The 25,137-nt window shown below is 26.1% G+C and overlaps 3 protein-coding genes across 4 annotated transcripts; 2 read left to right on the top strand and 1 right to left on the bottom strand.

Annotated features, from left to right (window-relative positions):
- Window positions 1-7,861: 7,861 nt before the first annotated feature.
- Window positions 7,862-17,867, bottom strand: LOC126897046 (amyloid protein-binding protein 2). Of its 2 annotated transcripts, XM_050670415.1 has the most exons (13): window positions 17,587-17,867; window positions 17,290-17,481; window positions 16,775-16,882; window positions 16,589-16,709; window positions 16,392-16,527; window positions 16,152-16,320; window positions 15,838-16,092; window positions 15,658-15,782; window positions 15,466-15,596; window positions 15,191-15,354; window positions 14,957-15,122; window positions 9,627-9,880; window positions 7,862-9,516 (listed from the first exon to the last, which is right to left on the bottom strand). In XM_050670415.1, the coding sequence occupies exons 1-12, from the start codon at window positions 17,722-17,724 to the stop codon at window positions 9,627-9,629; spliced, it is 1,959 nt and encodes a 652-aa protein (XP_050526372.1). In that variant the 5' UTR covers window positions 17,725-17,867; the 3' UTR covers window positions 7,862-9,516. The 2 variants fall into 2 exon arrangements, with proteins under 2 accessions (XP_050526372.1, XP_050526374.1); XM_050670417.1 differs by having other exon boundaries at window positions 7,862-9,880; window positions 17,290-17,426; window positions 17,587-17,721.
- A 481-nt stretch (window positions 17,868-18,348) lies between these two features.
- LOC126897065 (neuferricin) lies at window positions 18,349-20,790 on the top strand. The gene is made up of 4 exons (XM_050670456.1): window positions 18,349-18,761; window positions 19,240-19,380; window positions 20,304-20,493; window positions 20,578-20,790. The coding sequence occupies exons 1-4, from the start codon at window positions 18,467-18,469 to the stop codon at window positions 20,762-20,764; spliced, it is 813 nt and encodes a 270-aa protein (XP_050526413.1). The 5' UTR covers window positions 18,349-18,466; the 3' UTR covers window positions 20,765-20,790.
- Window positions 20,791-21,713: 923 nt separating this feature from the next.
- On the top strand, window positions 21,714-24,893 carry LOC126897067 (mpv17-like protein). Its single transcript, XM_050670458.1, has 3 exons — window positions 21,714-22,116; window positions 23,322-23,453; window positions 24,400-24,893. Exons 1-3 carry the CDS (start codon window positions 21,865-21,867, stop codon window positions 24,568-24,570), a joined length of 555 nt encoding a protein of 184 aa, XP_050526415.1. The 5' UTR covers window positions 21,714-21,864; the 3' UTR covers window positions 24,571-24,893.
- The last annotated feature ends 244 nt before the right edge of the window (window positions 24,894-25,137 follow it).

Raw genomic sequence — 25,137 nt, 5'->3', positions numbered from 1 at the left:
CATTCATTTTTTTTTAATGGATTATGATAAAATGAAGAATTAGTTAACACCAAGATCGTGCCTAAATGTAGGTATATAATATATTAATTGATACGTTTAAATAATTAATATATCAGTTACATTCCATAGTCTTTTTTAAAATATACAGGGTGTTCAGTAAGTCAGGAAACGGGTTTCTATTGTTCTCATTGTTTGTAACAATGAGAACAATAGAAACCCGTTTCCTGACTTACTGAACACCCTGTATAATATAAAAATTATGAAAAAAAAATAAAATATGCTAAAATACATAATTCTTATGAATTAACCAAATGTTCATACATATATTTGCAAGTATTATATGATACTCATTGATTAAATAAATTATTTTAGTAACATTAATCATAAATTAACATATTGATGAAATGTCTAATTGTTACTTTTTGGAAAGTTAGAACTACACACAGTTTAAAAATCTTTTAAAGAGTGTTAGAAAAACATTCCTAAGTGTTTAAATTTTTATACCCTCATTTTTTCAAGGCGAGATATTTTAAAGACCTCATAAGTTGATAAATTTGTGTAAGACCCTCAAGAAATAAAGTTACGCCCCTAGTTAATATTCTTTAATTTCGTTTAAATAAAAATTGAAATTTAATATGAATGCTTTATTTTTATTAATCTCGATTTCCTGTATTTTAATCAAATTACGTAACTAATAGTGTTATGCATTCATTAACTTATTAATATAATTAAAATTTCTATGAAATACGGTTTGAATACATAATATTTACATGTATAATTAGTATTAATCTAAAACTAAGCAACTCATGAGTAAAAATCATATTTAATAAAATAATTTTGGTATATTTATTATTAATGAATATTTTTGTTTATTTAAATGTTAGTTGTAAAAATATACATTTTTTTAAAACTATATTAATAAATGTATATTTTGTGTAGTTATTGTGCTGATTTCAAGTAAATTATAATAGGTAATATTAATTTAGAGGTAAGTTTTATTATTATGAATATTATAAATTGTAGATATTTTTAATATTTTATAAAACAGTCCAAATATCAACAAAATGTCATTGATGATAGCATATAATAACTGTGTACATATTACAATTACATAAAGATAAAACTGTATTGCTTAATAATAAGTAAACTTATCCTAAAGTGTTTTATTAAATTAGATTTAAATTATAAGTAATTAACAGTGTGTTAAAAAAGAAAAAAATATTTTGTGTCTACACTAAAATAATGATTTTTCATTTTTGATTCTAAAATATTTACTATAATCGTTGTACTTTCACTACATTTATAAATGGTTTTATAGAATATTAGTCATACTAGTGTGTTTTAAAAATAAATATATGCATTTCATTGTAAATGTTATTTAAGTTAAATTTATTTATTTTATAACGAGATTTGTAAAATCTATGGAATTAGTAGATTTAAGCTCCCCAGTTTTATTTTAATCGTGTACCTTTTAATTAGAATTATTTTTTTCAGAGAGAAAATTAAATTCATTTAAACTTTAGTACCCCAAAAATATTTTTTTAGTTTACCTGAGTAGTGACAGTAGTTAAATTACTTAACATTAATAGTACACATAGGCGTAACTTGGTATCTTTATTAGACTTTATATACCATTTAGTTTTTGTAAGATTTTTTCATGAGTGGAATACATGAGCAAAGTGAGGAAGGTAAGAAGCAGGTAGAGGATCATATGAACTTAGAGAGATAGCTTCTCCAAGAATATAATCAGACTCTTCAAAAATTTAAAAAATTATATATAATATTACATAAAAATATTTTTCAGGGGAAGGAAATTATCATTAGTCTCCAATTATTTTTCCAATTACTATGGTATGGTGTATGGGAGGAAAAAATGAAATAGAAAATTATACTTCCCCTAACTAATTGAAGTATTACTATACATTTAAAAAGAAACAGAAAAACAGTCTGTTTTATTTCATTTGTTTTCATGTTTAACGAATATCTATGTTGATAACTAAAAAAGACGTATAACGATTACTTTTAGATATTTTGATGTCAGCATATTATGTAGTAAGTTATTGGTATAATACATCATCAGGAGTGGAGTAGAGAGCTAGGGTGTCTTAGCTCCCAGTAAACAATTAAGTTCCCAGAAATTTAACAAAATTATATGCCATTATACATAGAAATTATTTTTTTGAGAAGGTAATTAAATTTGCCCCCTACCCAAAAAAATATTGACCACCCTACACTTATGCTTACAGCTATTCAAAAATAGTAAAAGTTTGTATTGTTAATTTAATATTGTTTAAAATAACTTGAATCACTATTTCCCGAAAATAGGTAAGTAGTTTATGTATAACTTGTTAATTTGTTTATATTTTAGTTTTCATTTTTAGAAAAATCTTTTGTAAGTGATAAATTCAAATGTTTTATGATTATTTTGCAAATATATTAAAAACTAAAAAAGTATATAGTAAAATAATAATTAGAGTATCTGGACTCAGTTTGAGTCCGGATGAACTCACTTATAAATCAAAGAAAAGTTAGGAGCAAACTTCGACCCAAAACCACATTTCATATCTGAAAGAATCAAATTTAATAACAGGACTCAACAAAAATGAGAAAGCATCCAGCAATATGTTAGAGAGCTAAAAAACTATCCAATCACTGCAGTTTTGGAAGTACACTTGTTGAACACTAAAAGACCGATTAGTAAGCGGTGTAAAAAGTGAAAAACGTCGTTTTAGATTATTAAAAGAGGAAGGCCTAACTTTTGATAATGCGTTAAAAGAGGCATTACAAGAGGAGTTAGCATATAAAGATACAGAGGGACGAAGCGAAATAGAAGAACTTAACTATATAAAAATGAAAGATAAAAGCCACAAAGTAATTCAAACAATGCAAATCAGTAGAATACCAGAAAACAGTTTTATACCAGGAAAAATGAAAATAATGTGAACAATATGAAAAAAGGACATTACTAGTGCTGTGGAGGAAACAATCACACGTTCTCACAATGCAGGTACAAGAAGTATTCGTGCAACAAATGTAAAAAGGTTGATCATTTATTTTATGTTTGTAGAAATAAGAAACCAAGAAAATTAATTATGTGTCTGAGGTAAGGGTAAACAATAGCAAAGAAAGTGATGATAGTATGGATGAGTTAGCTGAAAGTTTTAATAAACAATATCATATTAAAAATATTGACAAGGCAGATAAGGCAACGGGTCCCATTAAGTTGAGAGTCTTGGTGGAAAATAAATTGGTGGAGATGGAACTGGATACGGGTGCTTCAGTTTTCATCATAACTGAAAAAGACTATAATGAAAAATTAAAAAAAATTAAGGTTGAAATCTATGGGTTAAAACTTCAATATTATACAAAAAAAACAGTCGAAACATTAGGATATATTAATGTTGAGGTGAAGTATAATAATAGAAATTTCAAAGGTAACTGGTATATTATAAACTGGTCTAATGCTAATAAGAATGGATACAGAAAATGGGTATTTTACCAGAAAGTCAATCGAATGTCACTAAATTACAAAATATATTTTTTGTATTAGATATTAAATATGGAACAACAATTATTTAATAAATACTCAGAGGTATTTACAGACAAATTGGGACTGTACAACGGGGAAAAAATAGAGATTTTATTACGAAAAAATGTGACACCTAAATTTTTACAACATAGAACTATACCATTAGCATTAAAGAACAAAATTGAACTTGAATTAGACAGATAGGAAAAAGAAGGTATAATCAATAAAGTTATATATAGTGATTGGGGAACACCAATAATACCAATAATTAAACCATCGGTTGATATAAGAATATGTGGAGATTATAAAGCAACTGTAAATTCATATATAAAAGTAGAAAGAGTTCCTGTTCCAATTATAGAGGAGTTAATGGTTGGAATTAAAACAGCAGGGAAGTTTTCGATCATAAATCTAAGCCAAGAATACTTACAATTTACTTTAGAATAAAAATTAAGGGAGCTAACGGTGTTTATGTGTACGACAGAGCTCAATTTGGTATAAATGCTTCAGTAGGAATATTTTTAAACGGATTTAGTAAAAAGTTTAAACACATTAATAACATCAAAATATATTTTGATGAATTATTAATATTTGGTGATAATGAGCAAGAACTATTAAAAGTTTTTGAGGAAGTACTAACTTTATTAAAGAAGATGAATTTGACAGTACGGTAGGGACAGAGGTAGGGAAAATGTAACAAGACCTAGCAAAGATCAAAGCTATTACTCAAATTACAAATCAAAAAAACAAAAAATATTTACAAGCTTTTTTTGGATTGATTAACTATTATAGAAAGTTTATACCTAACATATCAACCATTCAAGCACCACTAACCAAATTATTGAAAAAAAAATACCAAATTTAATTTTAATAATTGTGTGAAGGCGTTTAATCAAATCAAAGAAGAAATAACATCAGACAGAGTCCTAAAGTATTTTGATCCAAAACTACCAATTATATTAAAGTGTGACGCATCAACTTATGGTTTTGGCGCTATATTATCACAAGTGAATGAAAAACTATATGAGCATCTATAGCATTTGCTTCAAGAACTCTTAACAGTACCGAGAAAAATTATAGCCAAATAGATAAAGAAGCGTAATAATTATATTTGGTGTTCACAAATTTAACAATTTTGTGTATGGAAATAAATTCACAATAAGATGTGATTGTAAACCGCTAATCAGCATTTTTGAATCTAAAAAAAGAATCCCAACAATGACAGCATCGAGATTAAAAAGGTACGCTTTATTCTTAAGAAATTATAATTTTAATATACGGTTCATCAAATCTGCAAACAATGTCTTATGCTGATGTCTTATCCAGATTGCCATTTAAAGTAGAAAAGCAAATACACCAGAAATAACATACTTACACCATATAGTTGAAATGAGAATCATGGATGCTATTTTAGTGAAGACAGAAACAAATAAAGACCTGATATTAATTAAGGTAAATACTACGTACAATATGGTTGGCCCGAACAAGTGCAAAAAGAATTAGAACCAGTGCTCGAATTGGTGGGGTGCGCAGGGGGACGTAGCTCCTCTACTTTTTTTTATTGGGACAGGAGGACGGTGGAAAATACCACCTCTTTTTATTTTTAAAAAATAATGAGTAAAAAAAAAAAAAAAAGGTCTTCAAAATACTAGGGACGCAGTTTTCAAATTGTTAAGTTGAGCTCCCCTACTTATTTTTGGCCAATTCGAGCACTGATTAGAACCATTTAAACTAAGAAAAGAACTATTGAACTTAGAGCAAGAAATCATTATATGGGGTCACAAAGTAGTAATACCAAAGACACTTAGAGATAAAATGCTAAAAGAACTCCATCAAAATCAATTAGGCATAGTTAAAATGAAGTCTATTTCAAGAATGTACATATGGTGGCCTTGCATCGATAAAGACATTGAGAGCACAGGAGGAAAATGTGGAAAATGCATGAATGTGAGATCAATGCCTAAAAAAACATCTCTACATACATGGGAATGGCCAGAAAGACTTTGGCAGTGGTTACATGCTGATTTCTTAGCACCATTTAAGGCTAGTTTATTTCTAGTTATTGAAGTTGAATACTCAAAATGGATTGAAGTATTTCAAATACCAGTTTAATATACTATCAACAATTAAAGAGAGCTATTCGCCAGATTTGGTATAGCAGAATACTTAGTTACAGACAATGGACCACTATTTGTATCTTTAGAGTTTAAAAAATGTTTAGGTAAAAATGGAATTAAATAAAGAACATCATCACCATACCATTCACAAAGCAACGGCCAAGTAGAAAGCGTAATCGAAATTGTTGAATCATTTCTTAAAAAATTTCTTTTAAAAATATTAATCTACAATTAAATCATTTTTCATTTGACTATAGAATTGCAATGCATATGTCGTAATATGCTCAATGCTTTGCATTACGCATCTTACGATTATCAATGAAAAATGTATAATTTGTATTTTAAATAACTTGTAAACAAACAAATAATTTATCTGTCATAACAAATACGATGTTCATCACAATTTCTTATTATTTATATATATGTCAATTTATCAATTGTTAAATATGTTATCTCAACATAATAATCATGTAATGTATAATTAAATACAATAAACTAAAAAGATCACTAAAAGCGCTGACAACAATATCCGTGGATAGGGGTACTATCATTTTACTATAAAAAGCACTGAAANCCGTGGATGGGGGTACTATCATTTTACTATAAAAAGCACTGAAATCCTTTCAGACTCCGGAGAGACTCCAAGGAGTGACAGCGAGCGAGAGAGTTCGTTTTCTCCGAATTGAAATAAGAATAAAAAGAAACAATCATCAGTCACAGCACTGTGTTGTTATCAGCTGACTTTTACGCGTTTTATTTATATATGAAAAGAACTTGTTTTAATTATTTATCTTTTGAAGAAGTGCGAATTAAATACTTTTAAACATATCGGGATATTTATCAAATCATTTTACAGCAATTTGCAAGAATAAAAGAAGTAAGTAATTTTATGTTATCCCAATTATTTGGAGTTAATAAATTTGAGTAAAGGATGACAAAGCAATAGATCATTTATTAAATTAATATCTTAAAGAGTCAATTTTGACTGGTTGGTTAAAGAAATTATACATAATCACGTTATATGGTATTCGTGAACTGGCTTCGCCGTTTCGTTGCTTTAAAGATGTTTTAAAAAACCTAGCGTGATTTCTACTGTATAAATTAGGCTCTGGTATTCGTGGACTGGCTCTGCCGTCTCGTTGCCGAGGTATTCGTGAACTGGCTTTGCCGTTTCGTTGCCTCTTAGTTAGGACATTAGAAACTAACCAGACAAAACTTTATTACACCTCGAATAGAGGTACTACGTCTATTATTTTTATATCTACTTGTCTTTGTCGTTCTGAACCCTCGAACCATACGAGCCCGATAGAACCACAACATCAGGTTCTCACTAAGCCCATCACCCATCGCTCATTTTCATCATTTTTATTTTAACAACTATATTGCTTTTTATTTTTGAATTATAACACATACTACAACAACAAAAAAGTCCTGCTACATTATTATTTGGAAAGAACCTTTGTAACAGATTTGATTTAATTAAACCTAATATTCCAAGTACAGTATGGGAATATCAAGAAAAACAAAAAACCAATAAAACAATTAGACATTTTGATATTAATGAAAAAGTTCTAGTAAGGAAATTTACAGGAGAGAAATTGACAAAAGGAAAAATTATAAAAATATTAGGAAATGTCATGTATCTTGTGGAACTACCAAGTGGTGTTACTTGGAAGAGACATGCTAACTAAATACAGAAGATTAAATATGAGATTGAAGAGGAAGAAGCGGAAGAAGTAAAAGAAAGAAAAATAGCAGAAGTAGTAAAAGAAGAAAAAATAATAGACGAGGAAACGGTTGAAACTACAAAAGAGCAGAGTATAAGAGAAAACAATTCAACAGAAATTATACAAAATCATAGAAGTTCAAGTAGACCAAAGAAACTTGTTATAAAGATGAATTTATAATAATATAATTTAAATTACAATTTATATGTTTATGTGTTAATTAGTATTTTTTATATATAGTTTTAAGAGAGGAAGTGTTATGTTGTGTTTGTTATCAGTAGTTGATATTGTTGTATTATGTATCAACACTATTATTCATTTGTAGCATAATCTAACATTATATATACACATTAGGTTTTATTATTATTAATCATGTTAAGTTTATTGTAAATTAAAGTTCCTCATGTTAAATAAAGAGATACATAACGCTCTACATTCTTCGAAAATAGTGCACATAACTTCTTTAAATAATTTTATGTTTAAAATAAAAAAATAACTAGTATAACTTAAAAATTCTACAATACATTATTTAATAAACAATTTCACAATGTTAATACAATCTTGTAGAATATTCTAAATTAATATATTTTGTAATGAAAGAATTGAAATCTTTAATTTGCGTTTTTCTAAAAAGCAACATTTTGTATATAGAAACTTTGTCCGGAGTACACTTCATTGGCATTTGATATTGCTATCAATGTACATTTTACTTTGAGTAGAATAACAAACTTAGAAGTACTTGAAATAAATATTAATTAAAAAATAGACAGAGCGTACAATATTCAATAACACATTTCTTTTAAGCAACATTACATTTATTAATGATTTATTTAAACTAATAATTAACAATATAATAAAGTAAATCATCACAGTAAAGAAATCACCTATTAAAATAACTAATTAACAATTATTATTAAGGACATAGAAATACAAAATAGGAATAAAGTATACATTAATACTATAAATTTAATTTGGTTTGGTACTAACAAGAGCCAGATGGTCAAAACAAAAATGAATTTAAAGATTTCAACAGGAGTTATAAATTTTGATATAAAAATAAATTAGTTATAAGATAGAAACAAATAATAAGAAACTCTAAAATTAAAATCATTTAGATTAATTTTAAATTATACAAAATTATTGGCGATTTTAATACTTTTATTACAGTTTATTTTAAGTTTAACTTACAAAGAACCTTATTGTTTTTCAAAAAAAAATTATTAAATGTTATAATCAGTAATTAAAAACATTTTTTAAAAAATTATATATTATTTGATAAGTCCAATAAGTTTGATTATTAAATATTTATTTTAATAAAAAAAAATCATAAGGGGTTTGTATTATTCTTGTAAAAAAATAATAATAATAATAAATTAAATTATTTTCTATTTAAATTATTTTTATTAAACAATATTTTTGTTTTGATACAGACTAATAATAATATACTATTTCAAAATCCACAACTCAATTAAACATGAATTATATATTTTTTTTTATTTGCTTAAAAAAGCCTAATCAATAACAAAATATATAAAAATATTTAGCATCGCTAAAATATACTATTACACCTATGGTTTTAAGCATTTAAAAGTTTTTATGATGTTTAATGTAAGTTTTATATATTAAAATTATTTATAAACCACTTTTATTTCATAAATCCAGAAATTAAAAATTATACATATATTCTCTTTTCATAAACCATTTAAAAATAAATATAATATTTAAATATTTGTTTTTATTTAGTTATATATATCTCTCCTCGGTCATATTTTAAAATCGTAGTTCCTGAACTACAGGTTCAAAAGTTATCAACCTATCATTTTCTTAATAAGGTCATTTTGAATAAGATATACAATGATAAAAAGTAACAGTTGATAAATTGAAATATATATATATATATATATAAATAAATAAAATCAACATATTTTTCATTGTTGTATTTATTTTGTGAGTAATGGAATGGTTTATGATAAGCCGAACATTCTGCATATTATATATGCAAGTAAATAGATTATAAAAATAAAAGGGAATATCAATAATATAAAAATGAATGTACAACTGATTTTTAGTAGCACAAATTAAACTTTTTTCTTTTTATGATAAAACTTCAAAACATTGTATTTGTAACTGTCATTTAGTGTTTCTACAATTATATTCATTTAAATTCATGTATAAAAAAATGATGAAAGGTAAATAAAGATTAATAAAATTATCAAGTAAAATACTTTTTGTTAAATAATTGTATAAATTTACCTAATGTTTTTCACAAATATTACTGCTTAATATATTTTTAATTATTTCAATGTTAAAACTACTTTTTGCAAATTTATCATTTATTGATGATGAATGTAATTTTTCTAACCAGGCTCCTCGAGTAACATGAAATTGTTCAATTGATCGAGTACATTGATCATAAAGATCAAAATTTCCTAATTCCCGATATACATGAGCTAATCCTTGAAGATCATACAATAATCCTGTGTACTGGTTACCAAAACTTTTTTCATCTGAATAAACAGTAAAAATATCAACATTAAATTAAATTAATTATTACTCATTAACAGGGCTCGTAAGTTGGCCCAGTGGGCCTAGAAAGTCATGAATAGCCTGGCGGGACTTATGCCCAATCTAGGAGGGCCGAGGAAAATGCGGTGCAGACTTTTAGTCAGCGTCGTACATTCGGTCCTCCTGTACCGGTCCCCAATTTGGGCCGATCTCTTGAGTATTCGTCCAAAAACCGTGAAGCCCTGCTTAGGGTGCAAAGGTAGGCGGGGATCTGGATAGTTTCGGCGTACTGAACGGTATCCGGAATGGCGACTGGTATCCTGTCATCATTGCCGCCGAAAACACTCGAACCCGATGACTGACTGGCGCTCAGGCGGATGACCATGCTCCAGAGGCGGACTCGCCTCTCGGAGGAAACGACGACAGGCGAGTGGACCAGGTCCCTCATAGGACCCGATCAGCTGGGTGGACCGGACTCACAGTGAGATGACTTATTGTCTCACCCAAATGATATCCGCCCACGGCTGCTTTAATAAGTACCTGCGCCGTATTCGTGAAACAGCCTCGCTGACGTGCGACCACTGTTCGTATCGCCCGGAAAAGGAAGACAGAGCTCTGCACACCCTCTTCTGGTGTGGGACATGGGCCCAGGAGCGAAACTATTTGGAGTCCAAGTGTTCATCGAATCCGTCTTGATAAAGAAGGAGGAAGCGGAACGCCTGAGACAGAGGCAGCCGCGCCGCACGGTACAGGAGGACTTGAGTCGCTGGTTTAGGTCGGCACCTTAGGTGGTCGTGTTTTATGTTTTCTTTTATGTGTCGTGAGTTATTTGCCCCAACTCCACGCCGTGCAATCCGGGCAACAGATCCCACTTTGGGATCCGGCTAACGGAGGAGGTCACACCACGTTGTGAAACAGCTATTGATTAATTTCGGGCTGATTCACAACGTGGTGATGTGAGTTTTAGAAACGGCGTGGGCCGCACATGAAGTAATGCCTCACTGCAGTTCCAGGGCGGTCCGCATTAATGCCGATGGTGAGAAAAAAAGGGCTCGTAAGTTCATGCATTTAAATGTTTTTTTTTTGCTATTTAAGAAAACATGTTAAGTGAGCTACAAATCCATTTCATAACAATATTAATAAGAGTATGAAGTTTGTTAGTGCATATTTTGGATGTTAGGGCATATTTTGCATATAATTGATTTTTTTGACAATTTGGTAGCTAATGTAAAAAAAATATTTCGTAAATGCCCATATCGAGTAAACATTTTTAAAACTGAAGCCTTTAATATACTATTAGTTCTAGCACTTATGATTATGCGGTGGGGAACTTGATTAACAGCTACGTCGTACTACTGTACAAATTTTGAAATTTTAAAACGCATAGTTGAATCATTTTATGGAAATTATTCTGTAGCTATAAAAAAATCCAAACATATATTTAAACTCCAATCATTAGAGGCCAATCTAATTTCCATTAAATTAAACTTTGATTGCCACCGAGAGCGATCACACGATCTCAAGACAAAGTATTTCATTGATTGAATAAAATCGATTTTACTGCTCACAAATGAAAATGAGTTTTGAATCCTTAAAATAGTGTTGAGTGGATCAAAATGCGAGGCATTCAGAGGCGTATTCATATATTTTCCGCTTTTAGGCATTTAAAAATATGCCGCCCTTCATTACGTTATGACGGAGGAGTTTCATTTTTATATATTTTTCCATAACACTACTAATTCTTCCTCAAAAAAAAAAAAAAAAAAGATCTAAAAATGTTTTTCAAGCAAATCTATGTTTATTAATAAATCATAAAATAAATTGTAGCTATTCATATAAATATCATAAATACACAATAAATGAAAACGATTATGATAATTATTAGGAAGTCAATATGTCATAACAACAATAAAAAATAACTCGCTTTTAGCTTCGATGCGAAGCTGAGAAGGTATTAATTTTACTATGATATGTTTTTATAAATATGTTGGCCTTCAATATTTGCTGCCCCATAAAATATGCTGCTGTAGACAGTTGCCTATATTGCCTACATATACAAGTGTATTACATCTGAGGGGGATTACTTTGAAGGGGACAACATAAACATTGATGAATAAATAAATAGTTTTTCATAAAAATATCAAGTCACCTTACTTTTTGAACACACCTCGTATAAATACGCCGGGAGCATTTGTTTTGCACTTGCGTCGAACGCGAATTTCAAAATTTGTTAGTTTGAACTCAAATAGAAGGCAATGGATTAAATGCAAATTTTTCAAAATTGCGTTCTTATGTTTTAAACACTTCTATGGCTTCTCATACTTTTGGCATTGCTATGACTTCTTATATTTTATACACTTTTAAGGCTTCTTATATTTTAATTATTTCTATGGTTTCTTATATTTTAAACACTTCTATGGTTTTATATCACTTGGTGTAGTAATTAGTTTTTTTTGCGGATAGAAACTGAGTATAAATATAAAGAAACTGGGAATCAAAGATTCTGGAATATTCGTGCGCGGTATATGTATATATAAAGTGGAGCTGTGGTGCGTCGGTCAGTTCAGTTCCAAAGATCGAGCGAGAAACATCATCTTCATGATTGGGAATTCCTAGTACAGTTTAGTAAACGAAAAATGTTTTTAATAAGGTATTTATTCTTGAAAGGTACATAAAGCATGTATTCATTCTCGACCATCTGTAAAGAACTTGTTTTATTGTATGGTTAATAGAAAAAAACCCAGCACAGGGGGGTCGCGGCACAGTGGTGACGTGACATAGTTGGTTCAAGTATAATGATATCTGACAGTGATTAAAATCACTATAAAAAAAAAACCGCTTCAATGCAAATCTTTAGATAGTGTTTAATTTTAAAAAATTGGTGGATTATTCCAAAAGCTACATGATCTGATATTTCCTTATTAATATCCTAATAAAAATAAAGTATGTCGAATGAAAAAGAGATTATTAAAAAATATTATTTCACATAAAAAAATTGTTTTGATCAATACACTTTTCAATAAGTTATAGCATTATAAAGTTAAAAATGTAAAAAATAAAATTGAGAATTTTAACACAATAATAGCATTTGGTAGCCATTTTCACAAGAAAAAATGAAGTCCGAAATTTATTTTTTCCATAATAAAGTATATTACATTAGCTTTAATTTAAGATAAATTTTAAATCCCCTCCTGTAAAGGGTTAGATTTATAAAAAAAAATATACCAAATGATAGGTAATGACATCAAGCATCTATAAAAAAAAATTATATTGATTTGTTTATTTTTGAAAAAGTTACGACAGTTTAAGTGAAAAAAATTTTGAAAATTAGCGATTTTTAAATTTGTAATTTTTTTGGAGTTTACCCATTTACGGGGAACGAGGGAAATTTTTTCAATATGAGGGTAATGTCTTCAACTAGATATGATTTGTGATCTTTTGACGCATCGTTGAAAGAAATCATTTCGGTAAGAGCTGAGAAAAAGTGGTAACAGACAAAAAAAACCCCTTTATAGTAAAACCAATACCTTCTCAGCTTCGCATCGAAGCTAAAACATAAAAGATTGTTTTATTCCAAATGTTTTTCTTTAATTTCGAGCAAAAGCACATCTTTCTTGCCTCTTTTTAGTGTATTTAATTTAGAATATTGTCTGGCGAATATTTTTATGGCTATATTTTATTTGTTTATTACATGTATATTTGAGATAAGCTGGAAGCTTGTTTACATACCCGACTAGCTGCTGCGATTGTAGAAGCTTATGATACAGATTCATGTAACTCTGAAACCGATTGTTTTAGTAGTGACGAAGGAAACGCTAAGGAGGAACCGGAAGAACAGGTGATAGAAACTCGAAAGAAGAAATCAAATCTGATAACGTCGCCAGTGCGTCAGAAAATGAAGACAAGTCAGATGCAGACAGTGGAGGAACTGATCTCATGTCTGAAGCAACAGAACCACGCACAAAAAATAAGAGGGTCTTGCGGGCAGCCCGAAAGTCTTTCTATTTACAGACTAAGTCCAACTTTTGTTGGTTCAAAAATATTCCCGAACGCAGAAGCCGTCGTTCTTAAATTGATTACTGTGCACGTGGGAAAGGTGTAGCTCTCGAGGTATCGTCTCCAATAGAAGCATGGTCGCTGTTATTTAGTTTTGATATATTGAACATTATAGTCAAGCATAATAGTGAAGAAATTGAGCAGCATATTGCCAAAATGCTTGAAAATCATACACATTTGCAAAATTATCACAAAGAAATTTATTTAATTGGATTAAAGGCTCTAATCGGTTTATTATATTTTGCCGGTTTATATAAAATCAATATGACTAACATGATATAAATATTTAAAATGTCAAAAACCTATGTGCCAAGATCATGCAGCGAAAAACTGCGTTGATTGTAATAATTAAATTACGAGACTTTTGTACTTTTTAATTCGTAATACTGTTTGATCAGTGAATACGTATATTGTAATACTGTAAATTTGACAATAATAAATCCTGTTACTGTATATATTTGTTTTACTTATCCCGTCTTCATCTATTGTAATAATTTTTTTTCAATTTGCTTTAAAATTCATAATATATATTGATGGCTATTAATTATTTTCAGATGGTATTTACACATGCAAAAAGAATAGAAAAAATACTTAAAAAAAAAAAAATTAATTAAAAAAAACTAATCCTTACAAAAGTTTAAGGCATTGAAATACGCTGGAGTCATGTAGACCCCAGTCGGTAGACAACTGGTGGCAAATATGTCGGTAGACTGAGGGTTAATAATCTTATTATTATGATTGAAAATCAGAAAAAGAATATATTTTTGAAGATAATAAAATATTTCAACTTATGTTAATTTATACTTTTGATTTTTACTTGTTAATAACTTTTTACTAAAAAGTTATAGTTTATAATAAAAAATTATACATTTTAAATATTTCTTGGTCTTTCAAAGTATGCTTATTTTAGATTTTTAGCCCCGCTACCCAAAATTTGATCACTTTGCGCCCATGTTTTTTGTACATAATTTTAGTGCATGAACTTACGAGCTTTGCTCATTAATATATCAAAAATTACTTACAAATAGCTTTTGATCTTAAGTAAAGCTGCTCAGCTACTTCATACTTTTCCATTTGATAGGTATATAAACTAGCAAGATGACCTAAAGATAAAGCAACTTCTGGGTTATCTTCACCTAAAATGGCTTCTTTTATTTTAATCGCTTTTAAATGCATTTCTTCAGATAGCTAAATAAAAAATCATTATAGCAAAAGCAAAAATGATTTAAGTAAAAATATATGCTTTGTAAACATACTTGATAATTTATTTTACTCTGATAAAGTCGTCCTAAATTACAATAATGTTTAGCTGTTAAAAGGTTATTTTCTCCAACAGTTTTTAAAGACGCTTGTAAAGCCATTTTGTGAAGTTCTTCAGCTTCATCAAGCATACTTTTCTTCCATTGTTCACTGTCAATGCCTTGACATAACAAATATACTCTTAAAATGTTAAATTATTTGCGATTGTGAAAATAATTTATCCTTTTATTGTAATATTCTTATTAATTAAAAAAATAAATAAATCATTTACCCCAATGAATTATATCTAAAGCTTTTTCTTCTAAAATTAAAGCTTTTATACGTCCAGCATTTACTAATAACATGTGATTATTAGGTAAACCAATACACTCCATAATATAAATCCCTTGTAAAACACTAGACCTATTAAAAAATATTTTTCTTATAAACACTATATATATATAAATGAAATATGAAATATTACATAGCTTCATCAAAATCACTAGTTTCATAATCACAAACATATCGAGCATATGCATAATCAACAAATACATTAGCGGTATGTAAATTAAAGTATCCAAATAAATTTCTTCTTGAATCAAGAGCCACCTATAATTAAATTGATTAATATTATTACTTCAGTAAATATTTATTATGATCATACATAATAACTGTAGATACTGTTTTCGGCTAAATCAGCCCTTAAAGAATAACAAGCTTCATTTAATAACATATCTACACAAATATGTTGTTCAATTTCATTGTCATACATATGAACTTGTTCGATCAATTTTTTAGCACTATTCAATTTGTTTGTAGCTGAACAAACTCGTATAACATGTCCAATAACCAGTAATTGTAATACATCACTACTTTTATTACTAAGTTCATTTACTGCTTTAAGTGCCCAAAACCAAGCCTAAAAGTAATTTAAATTGAAAATAATACGAGAATAGTAAAAAAATTTAAAGGACTAACCTCTTTAAACTCCATTAATTGATAATAATACTGAGAGACAGCAACATAAGAATAAGCAATACAAATTTTTTTTTTCTGTAGTTCTAAGGTTTTAAGTGTTTCTAAAATATACTGTAAAACCAATTTAGCTTCATCAAAATTATAAAAGTTTGATAAAACTAACAACCATCTATAAAAAATTCATTATACTGATATTTACACCAAATGGATTTATATAAGTATTATTCAAAACTCTTTAACTTGGTAAGGCATTGTAAAGTCTTCATCAACACCAATGTTTCATCAGAGCACACCCATTTTTTAGATATCAACTCGTATGTGAATGATAAAACAAGTGCACTTTCATCAAACCACCCAGAATCGCCAAGAAATATACCTAATGTAAAATATTGTTATTCAATTTTATATCTAATATGAAAAAAATCTTTAAGACCAACCAAGTTTTAACCCTTGTTCAATGAAATGGTAACACTTATTATCTTTTTGTTCATTTCCATTTTTTATCCATTCTAAAGCAAATTGCTTAGGAAATTTAAAACCTTTAATTTGTATACAAATCTATGAAAAAAAAAATTGCATAAAAATTTTAAATATATTTTAAAATGTCATAATATTAATAATACCTGAAATATGGTAAATAACTGGCTTCTACATTCTGTTACTTCAATTAATTTGAAAAATAATTCTAAGTCAAAATGATCATAGAAGTTATATTGATCTTGAAATTTGGTCTATAATATTTAAAAAAAATATTTGATAAATATATTGGTTTTTCTAATAATATATTGTTATTATTAAAACATCAATATTAGAGTTTTCTAAGATATTTTATCAAGACATTAAAAAAATTAACAACATAATACATAGTATTGTGTTAAGTATCTAGCATATTATATAAGTATAGGTACCAAAATGAATTTTTATTATATAAAATTGTGATAATTATATAAACATCAATGTTAGTGATAATATTTTTTTAAATATATTATCTAAGTATTAATATCATTTTTAATCCTAATAAATATATGAAAATACAATACTATGTATATGTATATTATTATCAATTAAAAATTATTATTTATTATAAAATTGATAACTGTAATTAATTTAAAAGTTAATTTTGATTTAATTTGAATACTTGTTGAACTTTTGCAAAAATAGAATGGCTCTCAATAGACAAATGTGTATGATAAGTAGGTAACAAATTTCTTGAACCAAATAAAGATGACATTTGAGCAAGATCACGACCTCGATTTACTGAAGACAATTCACAATCTGGAAATCTGAAGTTAAGTAAAAACTCAGGATCATGATTGTTAATTCTCAATACCTTAAAAATGATACATAAAAGATAAATTATGGTAAAGTGATAATAAAAAAACAATCATAATTTATATGAAAAATAGCATATAATTAAAAAAAAAACTAGTTTTACCTTCCAAATTATTTGAAGAGTTATACATGCAGGACACCACTTTAAAATATATTGTAAGGTATCTTCATTTATTGACACACATAATTTATGCAAAGATAAGTTGAACAATGAATCAGTGTGATACTGAATATTATTCATAATTATTTTATATGAAAGTTTCTCAACAAAAACAAATAAAAATTATTTCGTGTTTAATTAATAAAAAATAAAATGACTTTCTAATTGAATAAAAAAACGTTTTAATTATTCATTATACTACTAATACAGTTAAAATTCAAAAATAAAAAAAAAATTTTTTATTTTTATATTTAAAATTTATATTAACTAAAACAATTATGATTCATTTTAATATTATTTAACAATACTACGATTCAGTCATAATTGAAAATCATAGGATTTTAGTAAATGTCTGTTATCATTAAGTGAAGTGTTATTAACAGCTGATCAGTACAGTTCAATTTATTCACCTGACATACTGTGAATTTATTTTTGAAAAATTGTGAGACCGGTTAAATGAATATTTTATTTCAAAATTTTTTAAATCTGATTAGATGGCGTAATGCCATAATTATATTAATTTTATGAATATATATAATAATTTGTATAATTTTATACAAATATAAGAAAAATAATAGAAGCTTTCTCTATTTTATACCATAATTATTACAGGTATCTGAACTTAGTCCAGTGCTGATAGTATTTTACTCTACAGGTTGATCAGTTGTACCACACATTATTCAAAAATTTATTTATTCCAATATTTGCTAGCTTTTATTTAGTTATTGATATAACATGATAAAAAGATCATCACAAAATAATTATTTTAAATGTAACCGTTTTAAATTTCCATAGTGATTATTATCTAATTATTATTATTATTATGGAGACGTTAAACGCTAAAAATATTGTATTTACTCTAATAACAATTTTTGTTTTAATTTTATCAATTCTCTTTGTATATGAACCATCTCAAAATTTTTTATGTAGTTTTGCTATTTTTGAAAGATTTTTAACCAACACTCCTTGGGTATGCTCTCTTTTTGACTCCAAAAGATTGAGCAGATATAGTGGCGATGGTGGAGGAAAAATTTACTTGTCAATCTTAGGTAACATATTTGATGTTACTGTAGGTAGAAAATTTTATGGACCTGGTGGATCCTATGAAAAATTTTCAGGTAGTAAAAATGATAATAAACAAATTTTTATCTCTTACAACCGTCTTTCATTTTTAAAAGACATTTACTACTTTTTTTTATAATATATATTAATAATTTACTAGTCAATATTGAATATCAAAACTAGACTTCTTTTTAGTATTTTCTTTTGTCAAAAATTATGATTCTATGATTTGTTAAAAATATGTATTATTTATTTTAATCCATTATAAAAAGTTTAAATTTCCAAAAATGGCACTTATTAATTAATCTTTGCATTGTGTTGTTGATAACTGAAATTTTGATTAAATAAAGCCTCAAATAAAATGTTTTCATCTATTTTGTTTAGACTAAAGAAATTTTTCACATTCATCCTAATTGTTAATATTAAAGTATTAATATTAATTAAGTTTTATATTTTATTAAAACTAAGTTTAATTGGTACTAATTTGTTTGTATAATGAAAATTTATTTAAACGTTTAATTATTATTTGAAAAGGTCGTGATGCTAGCCGTTCATTTATAACTGGATTGTTTAATGAAGAAGATTTGACTGATGATGTTCTTGACATGAAACCTGATGATCTTATTGGATTAGAAACCTGGTTAAATACTTATAAAAAAAAATATAAAGAGATTGGTAAGTGATTTATTAAATTTGCATGTAAAAATATACCAAGACTTTTCTTTTAAACATTTACTATTTACCTTTATTTTTCTTATTTATACCAAGTATAATAAATTTAAATTAATAATTTGTTGTTTCATTTAAAAAAATATTACATAGCTTACATTAATTTAAACTTCATTAATTTTCATTAATTGTGTTAAAGAATAGTGACTATATACAAAATTTGCTATTTTTCTGTATTTGTATCAACATAATAAAATTAAAATAAATTAAATTTCATGTAAGGAAATTTATTAGTCCAGCACATACAATCCGTCACATTTTTGATCTTAAGAATTAGTGTGCATGCTGGCTAGTTTTTGGGCTTAACTGTCCTTTAGTAGGTATAGTGAAAAGGTAGTTATGCTGGTGGCTAACGAGAAGCCACCCTTTAGTCTGCTACTTTTGATATAGACCATGCTGACGGGTCTAAACTTTACCCCTTTAGTAATTCAATAATTGAAAGGATTAGGGCTGACCAGTGTATCCAATGAGAAGACTTGAAAAGAGCTATAAACGACAAACTCATTGTCAAAAATATTAGTTAATTTGTGTCCTACTTTTGTGTCTACGTCGATGTACAACATTACTTGTGCCATATTAACTTTTTAAAATATATTGTTAATTTTAGAAAAGCACAAAATATGTTTAATTAATTTTTTTATAATGATACAACTTTTTAAATCATTGTACAACCTAGTATACCTAACTAATTCAAATTCTTATTATACCTAAAAAAATAGTTTAAAACTTTCTAATTAAAAATATATCTTTATTTAATTTACTAGAAAACTGTTTTTTATATAACGCTTGTTTATATATTATTCATGTGGTAATCAAAACAAATAATGGCTAAAAAAGTACATTTTATTATTTCCATTCTAAATTCCTAGGTAAACTTATTGGACGCTACTATGATTCAGCTGGCAAAGAAACTGAATACAATAAATTAGTTCAAGAAAAAATTAAATTAATTAAAAATAAAAATCATCAAAAGAAACACGAAATGAGTCTTTATCCTAACTGTAACATAGAATTCAATAATGAAAAACAAATGAGTAAAGTGTGGTGTACAACAATGAGGTATAGTATAAAGACATAATCAATCCTATGTATATCATGTTTTTATGTACTTTTTAATTTCTTAATTTAAAACTTTATTTTTAGTGGTGGAATTAAAAGAGAATGGACCGGAGTACCTCGTAAACTACAAACTATTGATGAAAACGGCAAACTAACAGTACGCTGTGCTTGTATTCAATTAGAAAATTTAAGTAATAATGAGTTAGCTCGAATTGTTCAGTATGATAACTGTGATAATGATTTGACTACATGCTATGTAAAAATAAATTAAAATACAATAAATAATTTAATTAAGTACTTAAGTCTATTAATTATTGATTCACTTTATACACGGTGCTAAGGATTTTGAATTGTAATTAATTGTTAAATATTAATACTAAAAAAAATTATTATTAAAATTTTTGTTTATATAGATTTTGCATATTTTATTGCAATAAATTTGTCTGTTATATTTCTATCATACATTTTTGTTTTAATAATATACAATGAAGAGATAAAAATATTAAGATTTTTTTAATCTGTACATAAAACCTATTCATAATTTCTAATATTTTATATTTTTGAAGAATGATTAGAAATATTTTATTATTTATTGAGGATAAAAATTATTCAGTTATTATAATATGTATTCATTTGTTATTACAAATTGTTATTATTTGTATGCAATATTATTTTTAAAGTTTCATAAATACTTAATAATAATTTATTACGTGATATGTTTAATTTTTTCTATAATATAAATTAACCTACAAATTAAAATCAAGTTTAACGACTTATGTATTATATTTTATTAATAAATGAGATAACTAAAAAAATCATTAAAAAAAAAAAACAAATTAAATTGAGTATAATGAGAGATAGCTTGTTAATGTATATTTTTAAATTGCATCTGGATATTAAAGAAATGGTAAAATAAATATCACTTACGCTATAAACAATATAAGTGTCAATAATAATTTTTGTTGACTTATAATAATAAGGTTCTAATTCAATAGGTATAAATTACATTGATTTTATACCGTGTCAAGGCATACTTAATATTAGGTCATATTGATTAAAATTAAAAGGAAACATTATCATATAATAGTTATTATCACTTATCAGACTATATGCCACACAAATAATAATCTTTGGTTAGTGTAGTATTTTTAATTACTAGTAAGTACTATGTACTAAGTTATGTTAGTATTTTTAAAGGTAATGTAAAGCTTATTTATTATTTAATTTAGGTACTATATTAATATCTATTATTTATAAGTAATTTATTTATACATTCAATTTTACAAAGTCTATAACCATACTTGTTAATCAAAATATCTTCTATAATTTACATCTAAATTCTCAATCAACAAAAAGTATAGCTCATTAGAAATGTGGTCAAAAATTTACCGTGCAACTAATCACGGTCTTGTTCGAGGATTGGCCATATATTCAATAACATGGCCAGCCAGCAGTGTAATTCAGCAAGCATTGGATCCTACATGGAATAAAGAAATTGATATCAAACGTGCAATCAAATTTAGCTTATATGGTGCATTGTATGTGGCACCAACATTGTATGCTTGGATGAGATTTGCAAGTTTTATTTGGCCAACACATACAGTTGTTAGCCACGTTACAAAGGTAATATTTATTTTTAATTCTGGCATTTTTAATCAATCAACATAATTAATATAAATATTTTTTAGTTAAATTAATCTTGTTTATTTTTAAATAAAATTAAATTAAATTAAAAAATAAATTATTAAATTATTGTATATAAGTGAATTTTTTTATAATTTTTACTGAGCCTCATTATTTTAGTTTTTATAATTTTTTATAAAATGTATGAATCTATTAAATTATTATAATAAAAAATTAAAGATAAAGATTATAAATAGTTTAATTATTCAGTAGTGTTTAAAAATATGTTGTATCATAATTTTTATTATGCAACTGTTTTTTGTAGGTTTTTTCATGATTATATAATCCTAGTATTAACGCTAACAGAAGAATCATTTACAATAAAAAAGAAGCCTTAATAACTACTTTGAAATGACTATAATTTTATGAAAATATAACCAATAAATTTATGTAAATTAAAAAATAGTTTTCATTCGATGAAAATAGTTAGAAAAATATATAAAAATTTAACCCATTACTACTTATAGCACTAAAACAAGTTATTTTATATACTACAATAAGCACTTGAAAAATTGATTTTTAGAGTTTTAATATGCATTAAAAAAGAAAAAAATGTCAACTTTTATTTCATGAAGATTTTTGAAATTTTAGTTTAATACTTAATAAATAATTACACTTTAATCATTAAGATTTAATATATGATTTTTTAAATAACATAAAAAAAGATCTATTAAGTATTGGGGGTTACACATGAAAAAAAAAATTGTATGTAATACTGAAAAATATTTTTATTTAAAACTATAATTACTATTTAGTTGAATAATTGTTGAACATTGTATATAATATCCTACTATTTGTAAAATTATCTACATGACACAAAAAACTTGATCATTATATACATAGAACAGAATTATGAACAAAGTGCTTTTTTTTAATTTGAGCATTTCTTAGACCTTTTTAAAATTTTGTACATTTTTTGGCTTCTTAAGTATCCAATACAATCAAAGTATCAAAAATTATCACTAGCTGATCACGAAAATAATTCTTTTAACTAACAGACATATTCCAGAAATTTATAAAACTGAAATAATGCCAAAAATAAAAAATAATACTTCAGCATGAAAATATGCAAAAATATGATGTATAAATTGTTGTATTTAATATATTGGTTTTCTTAACAAATAAATAACATTTTTTTTTAATAGGCAGTTATTGAACAATTTTCCTATGGACCATTTGCAACTGCAAGCTTTTTTTTTTTTATGACATTACTTGATGGTGGGTCTATTGAAGATGCAAAACAAGAGGTCCAAAAGAAATTCTTTCCCACATGGAAAGTGAGTTTTATTGAAAATTTTTGAATTTTATTCTTTAAGAAATTACTTTTTTTATAATAAAATTGATGTAAGCAAACAAAAATTAAAAATACATAATTTCAAATGAATAATTATTTTATATTAATTTTTACACTGTTAAAATTTACATGCAGTTATTTTTCTGGTTCATTTTTTTTGATGATCTTTTTCTTACAACTTTAATTTATTAATACGATTTGAATTAAATAACAAAGAGTTATTAACCCTTTCTCTATTAGAACTCAAACTATAATACATTTAATTTGAATTTCATTTGATTTACTAGTAATTTAAGACATTTTTAAAAGCTATGTAAACATTTATACTATTCTAAGTACATAGAGTCAACGTTTAACTATGACTCATGCAATATTTTTAAAAGTTAAAAAATATAATAATTTTTTTTTAAGTTAATTATGTCCTATTTTTTATGATTTTTTTAAAAAAATTGGTTCTTACCATTTAAAATTGTATCAACTTTTGTTTTTTAAATAGAAATATACATATATAACCTGCTTACAAATAAGAAAATAATTAATATTAAAAATCATTTACAACTTTTGAACCAATATTTTGGAATTTATTAATACTTTAATACAAAAACTTAAGTTGAAACATGCTAGTGTCATTATTTATATCTCTAAATATTTATAAACCGCCCTACTCCCCCTCCCTGTTAAAAAAATGTTAATATTATTTTAAAAACTGATTCAAAGTTGTTATAAACAAGTCATTTTCTTAGTTAGGCCATTTATTATTTTAATTTATAATTAGTAAATTTTATTTTATTTTTTTTTGAGTAAATTAATATTTTACTAATATTAAAAAATTTGTTTAGCCAAAATTGGTGTATAAATGCTTTTATAAAATTCTTTATTTTAGTTTCCAATTATAGTGCTTTAATTATTATTATTATGATCCCCTACAGGTTGCTGTCACTGTGTGGCCGGTATTGCAAACTATTAATTACTGTGTTGTTCCTCCCAATAATCGTTTAATTTTTGTCAGTTTTGCTGGTTTAGCATGGACTGTATTTTTAGCTTATATTAAGTATGAAAAGTCAAAAAAAGTAATTGTAAATAACAAAAGTGATTTATAAATATTCTTTAAAATGATGATTAATGTAGATATCTTAACTCATAATTCTAACATGTGAAATATTTTTAAAGTATATAACATGTTTTTGTTGTTAATAATTGTTTAAATATTATTGTTGACTATTATTAGTGAAACTAGTTGTTATAGTATTGTATATGTTAAAATACTTTGCTGTTTAATTATTAATGTATGTACAAGGAAAAATTCCTTTGAACAAAAATGATTTCTATATTTGATGACATTCCACTAGTCGTTACAAACTTTTAATTATTTTAACAAATTGTTATGTAAATTATAAATTAGTTACCCATTTATAATGTAAATTATTGTAACATTATTATTAATTTATTCAAAACTTAAATGTTAATATATTGTATTGCATTACCTTGCTAAGTAAATTATTTAATTTATTATGTTAAATAAAATAATAAAATATTCATAGTTAAATAATTAGCCGTAAAGTTTACATGTGAAAAATACATTGATATTTACCTTTATGTACCAAATTAATCTTCGTACATGTTCTTAAATAAGAAACCTTGGTATTTTTATTTAATTACCATACTAC

This window comes from Daktulosphaira vitifoliae, unplaced genomic scaffold (assembly GCF_025091365.1).
Source record: "Daktulosphaira vitifoliae isolate Bord-2020 unplaced genomic scaffold, ASM2509136v1 Scaffold_1, whole genome shotgun sequence".
Classification (NCBI taxonomy): Eukaryota; Metazoa; Arthropoda; class Insecta; order Hemiptera; family Phylloxeridae; genus Daktulosphaira; species Daktulosphaira vitifoliae.
Note: the sequence above shows the minus strand (reverse complement) of the source record. Positions and strands in the feature narration are given on the sequence as shown.

Excerpts from the sequence above, each read along its gene's own strand:
- LOC126897065 (XM_050670456.1), top strand. The coding sequence starts at position 18,467 with ATGGAGACGTTAAACGCTAAAAATATTGTATTTACTCTAATAACAATT. Across the intron at positions 19,381-20,303 it reads AAAAAAATATAAAGAGATTG|GTAAACTTATTGGACGCTAC; the intron begins GTAAGTGATTTA and ends CTAAATTCCTAG. Across the intron at positions 20,494-20,577 it reads GTGTGGTGTACAACAATGAG|TGGTGGAATTAAAAGAGAAT; the intron begins GTATAGTATAAA and ends CTTTATTTTTAG.
- LOC126897067 (XM_050670458.1), top strand. The coding sequence starts at position 21,865 with ATGTGGTCAAAAATTTACCGTGCAACTAATCACGGTCTTGTTCGAGGA. Across the intron at positions 22,117-23,321 it reads TTGTTAGCCACGTTACAAAG|GCAGTTATTGAACAATTTTC; the intron begins GTAATATTTATT and ends TTTTTTTAATAG. Across the intron at positions 23,454-24,399 it reads AATTCTTTCCCACATGGAAA|GTTGCTGTCACTGTGTGGCC; the intron begins GTGAGTTTTATT and ends GATCCCCTACAG.
- LOC126897046 (XM_050670415.1), bottom strand. The coding sequence starts at position 17,724 with ATGAATAATATTCAGTATCACACTGATTCATTGTTCAACTTATCTTTG. Across the intron at positions 16,321-16,391 it reads ACTTTACAATGCCTTACCAA|ATGGTTGTTAGTTTTATCAA; the intron begins GTTAAAGAGTTT and ends AATTTTTTATAG. Across the intron at positions 9,881-14,956 it reads CTTAAGATCAAAAGCTATTT|ATGAAAAAAGTTTTGGTAAC; the intron begins GTAAGTAATTTT and ends CTGTTTATTCAG.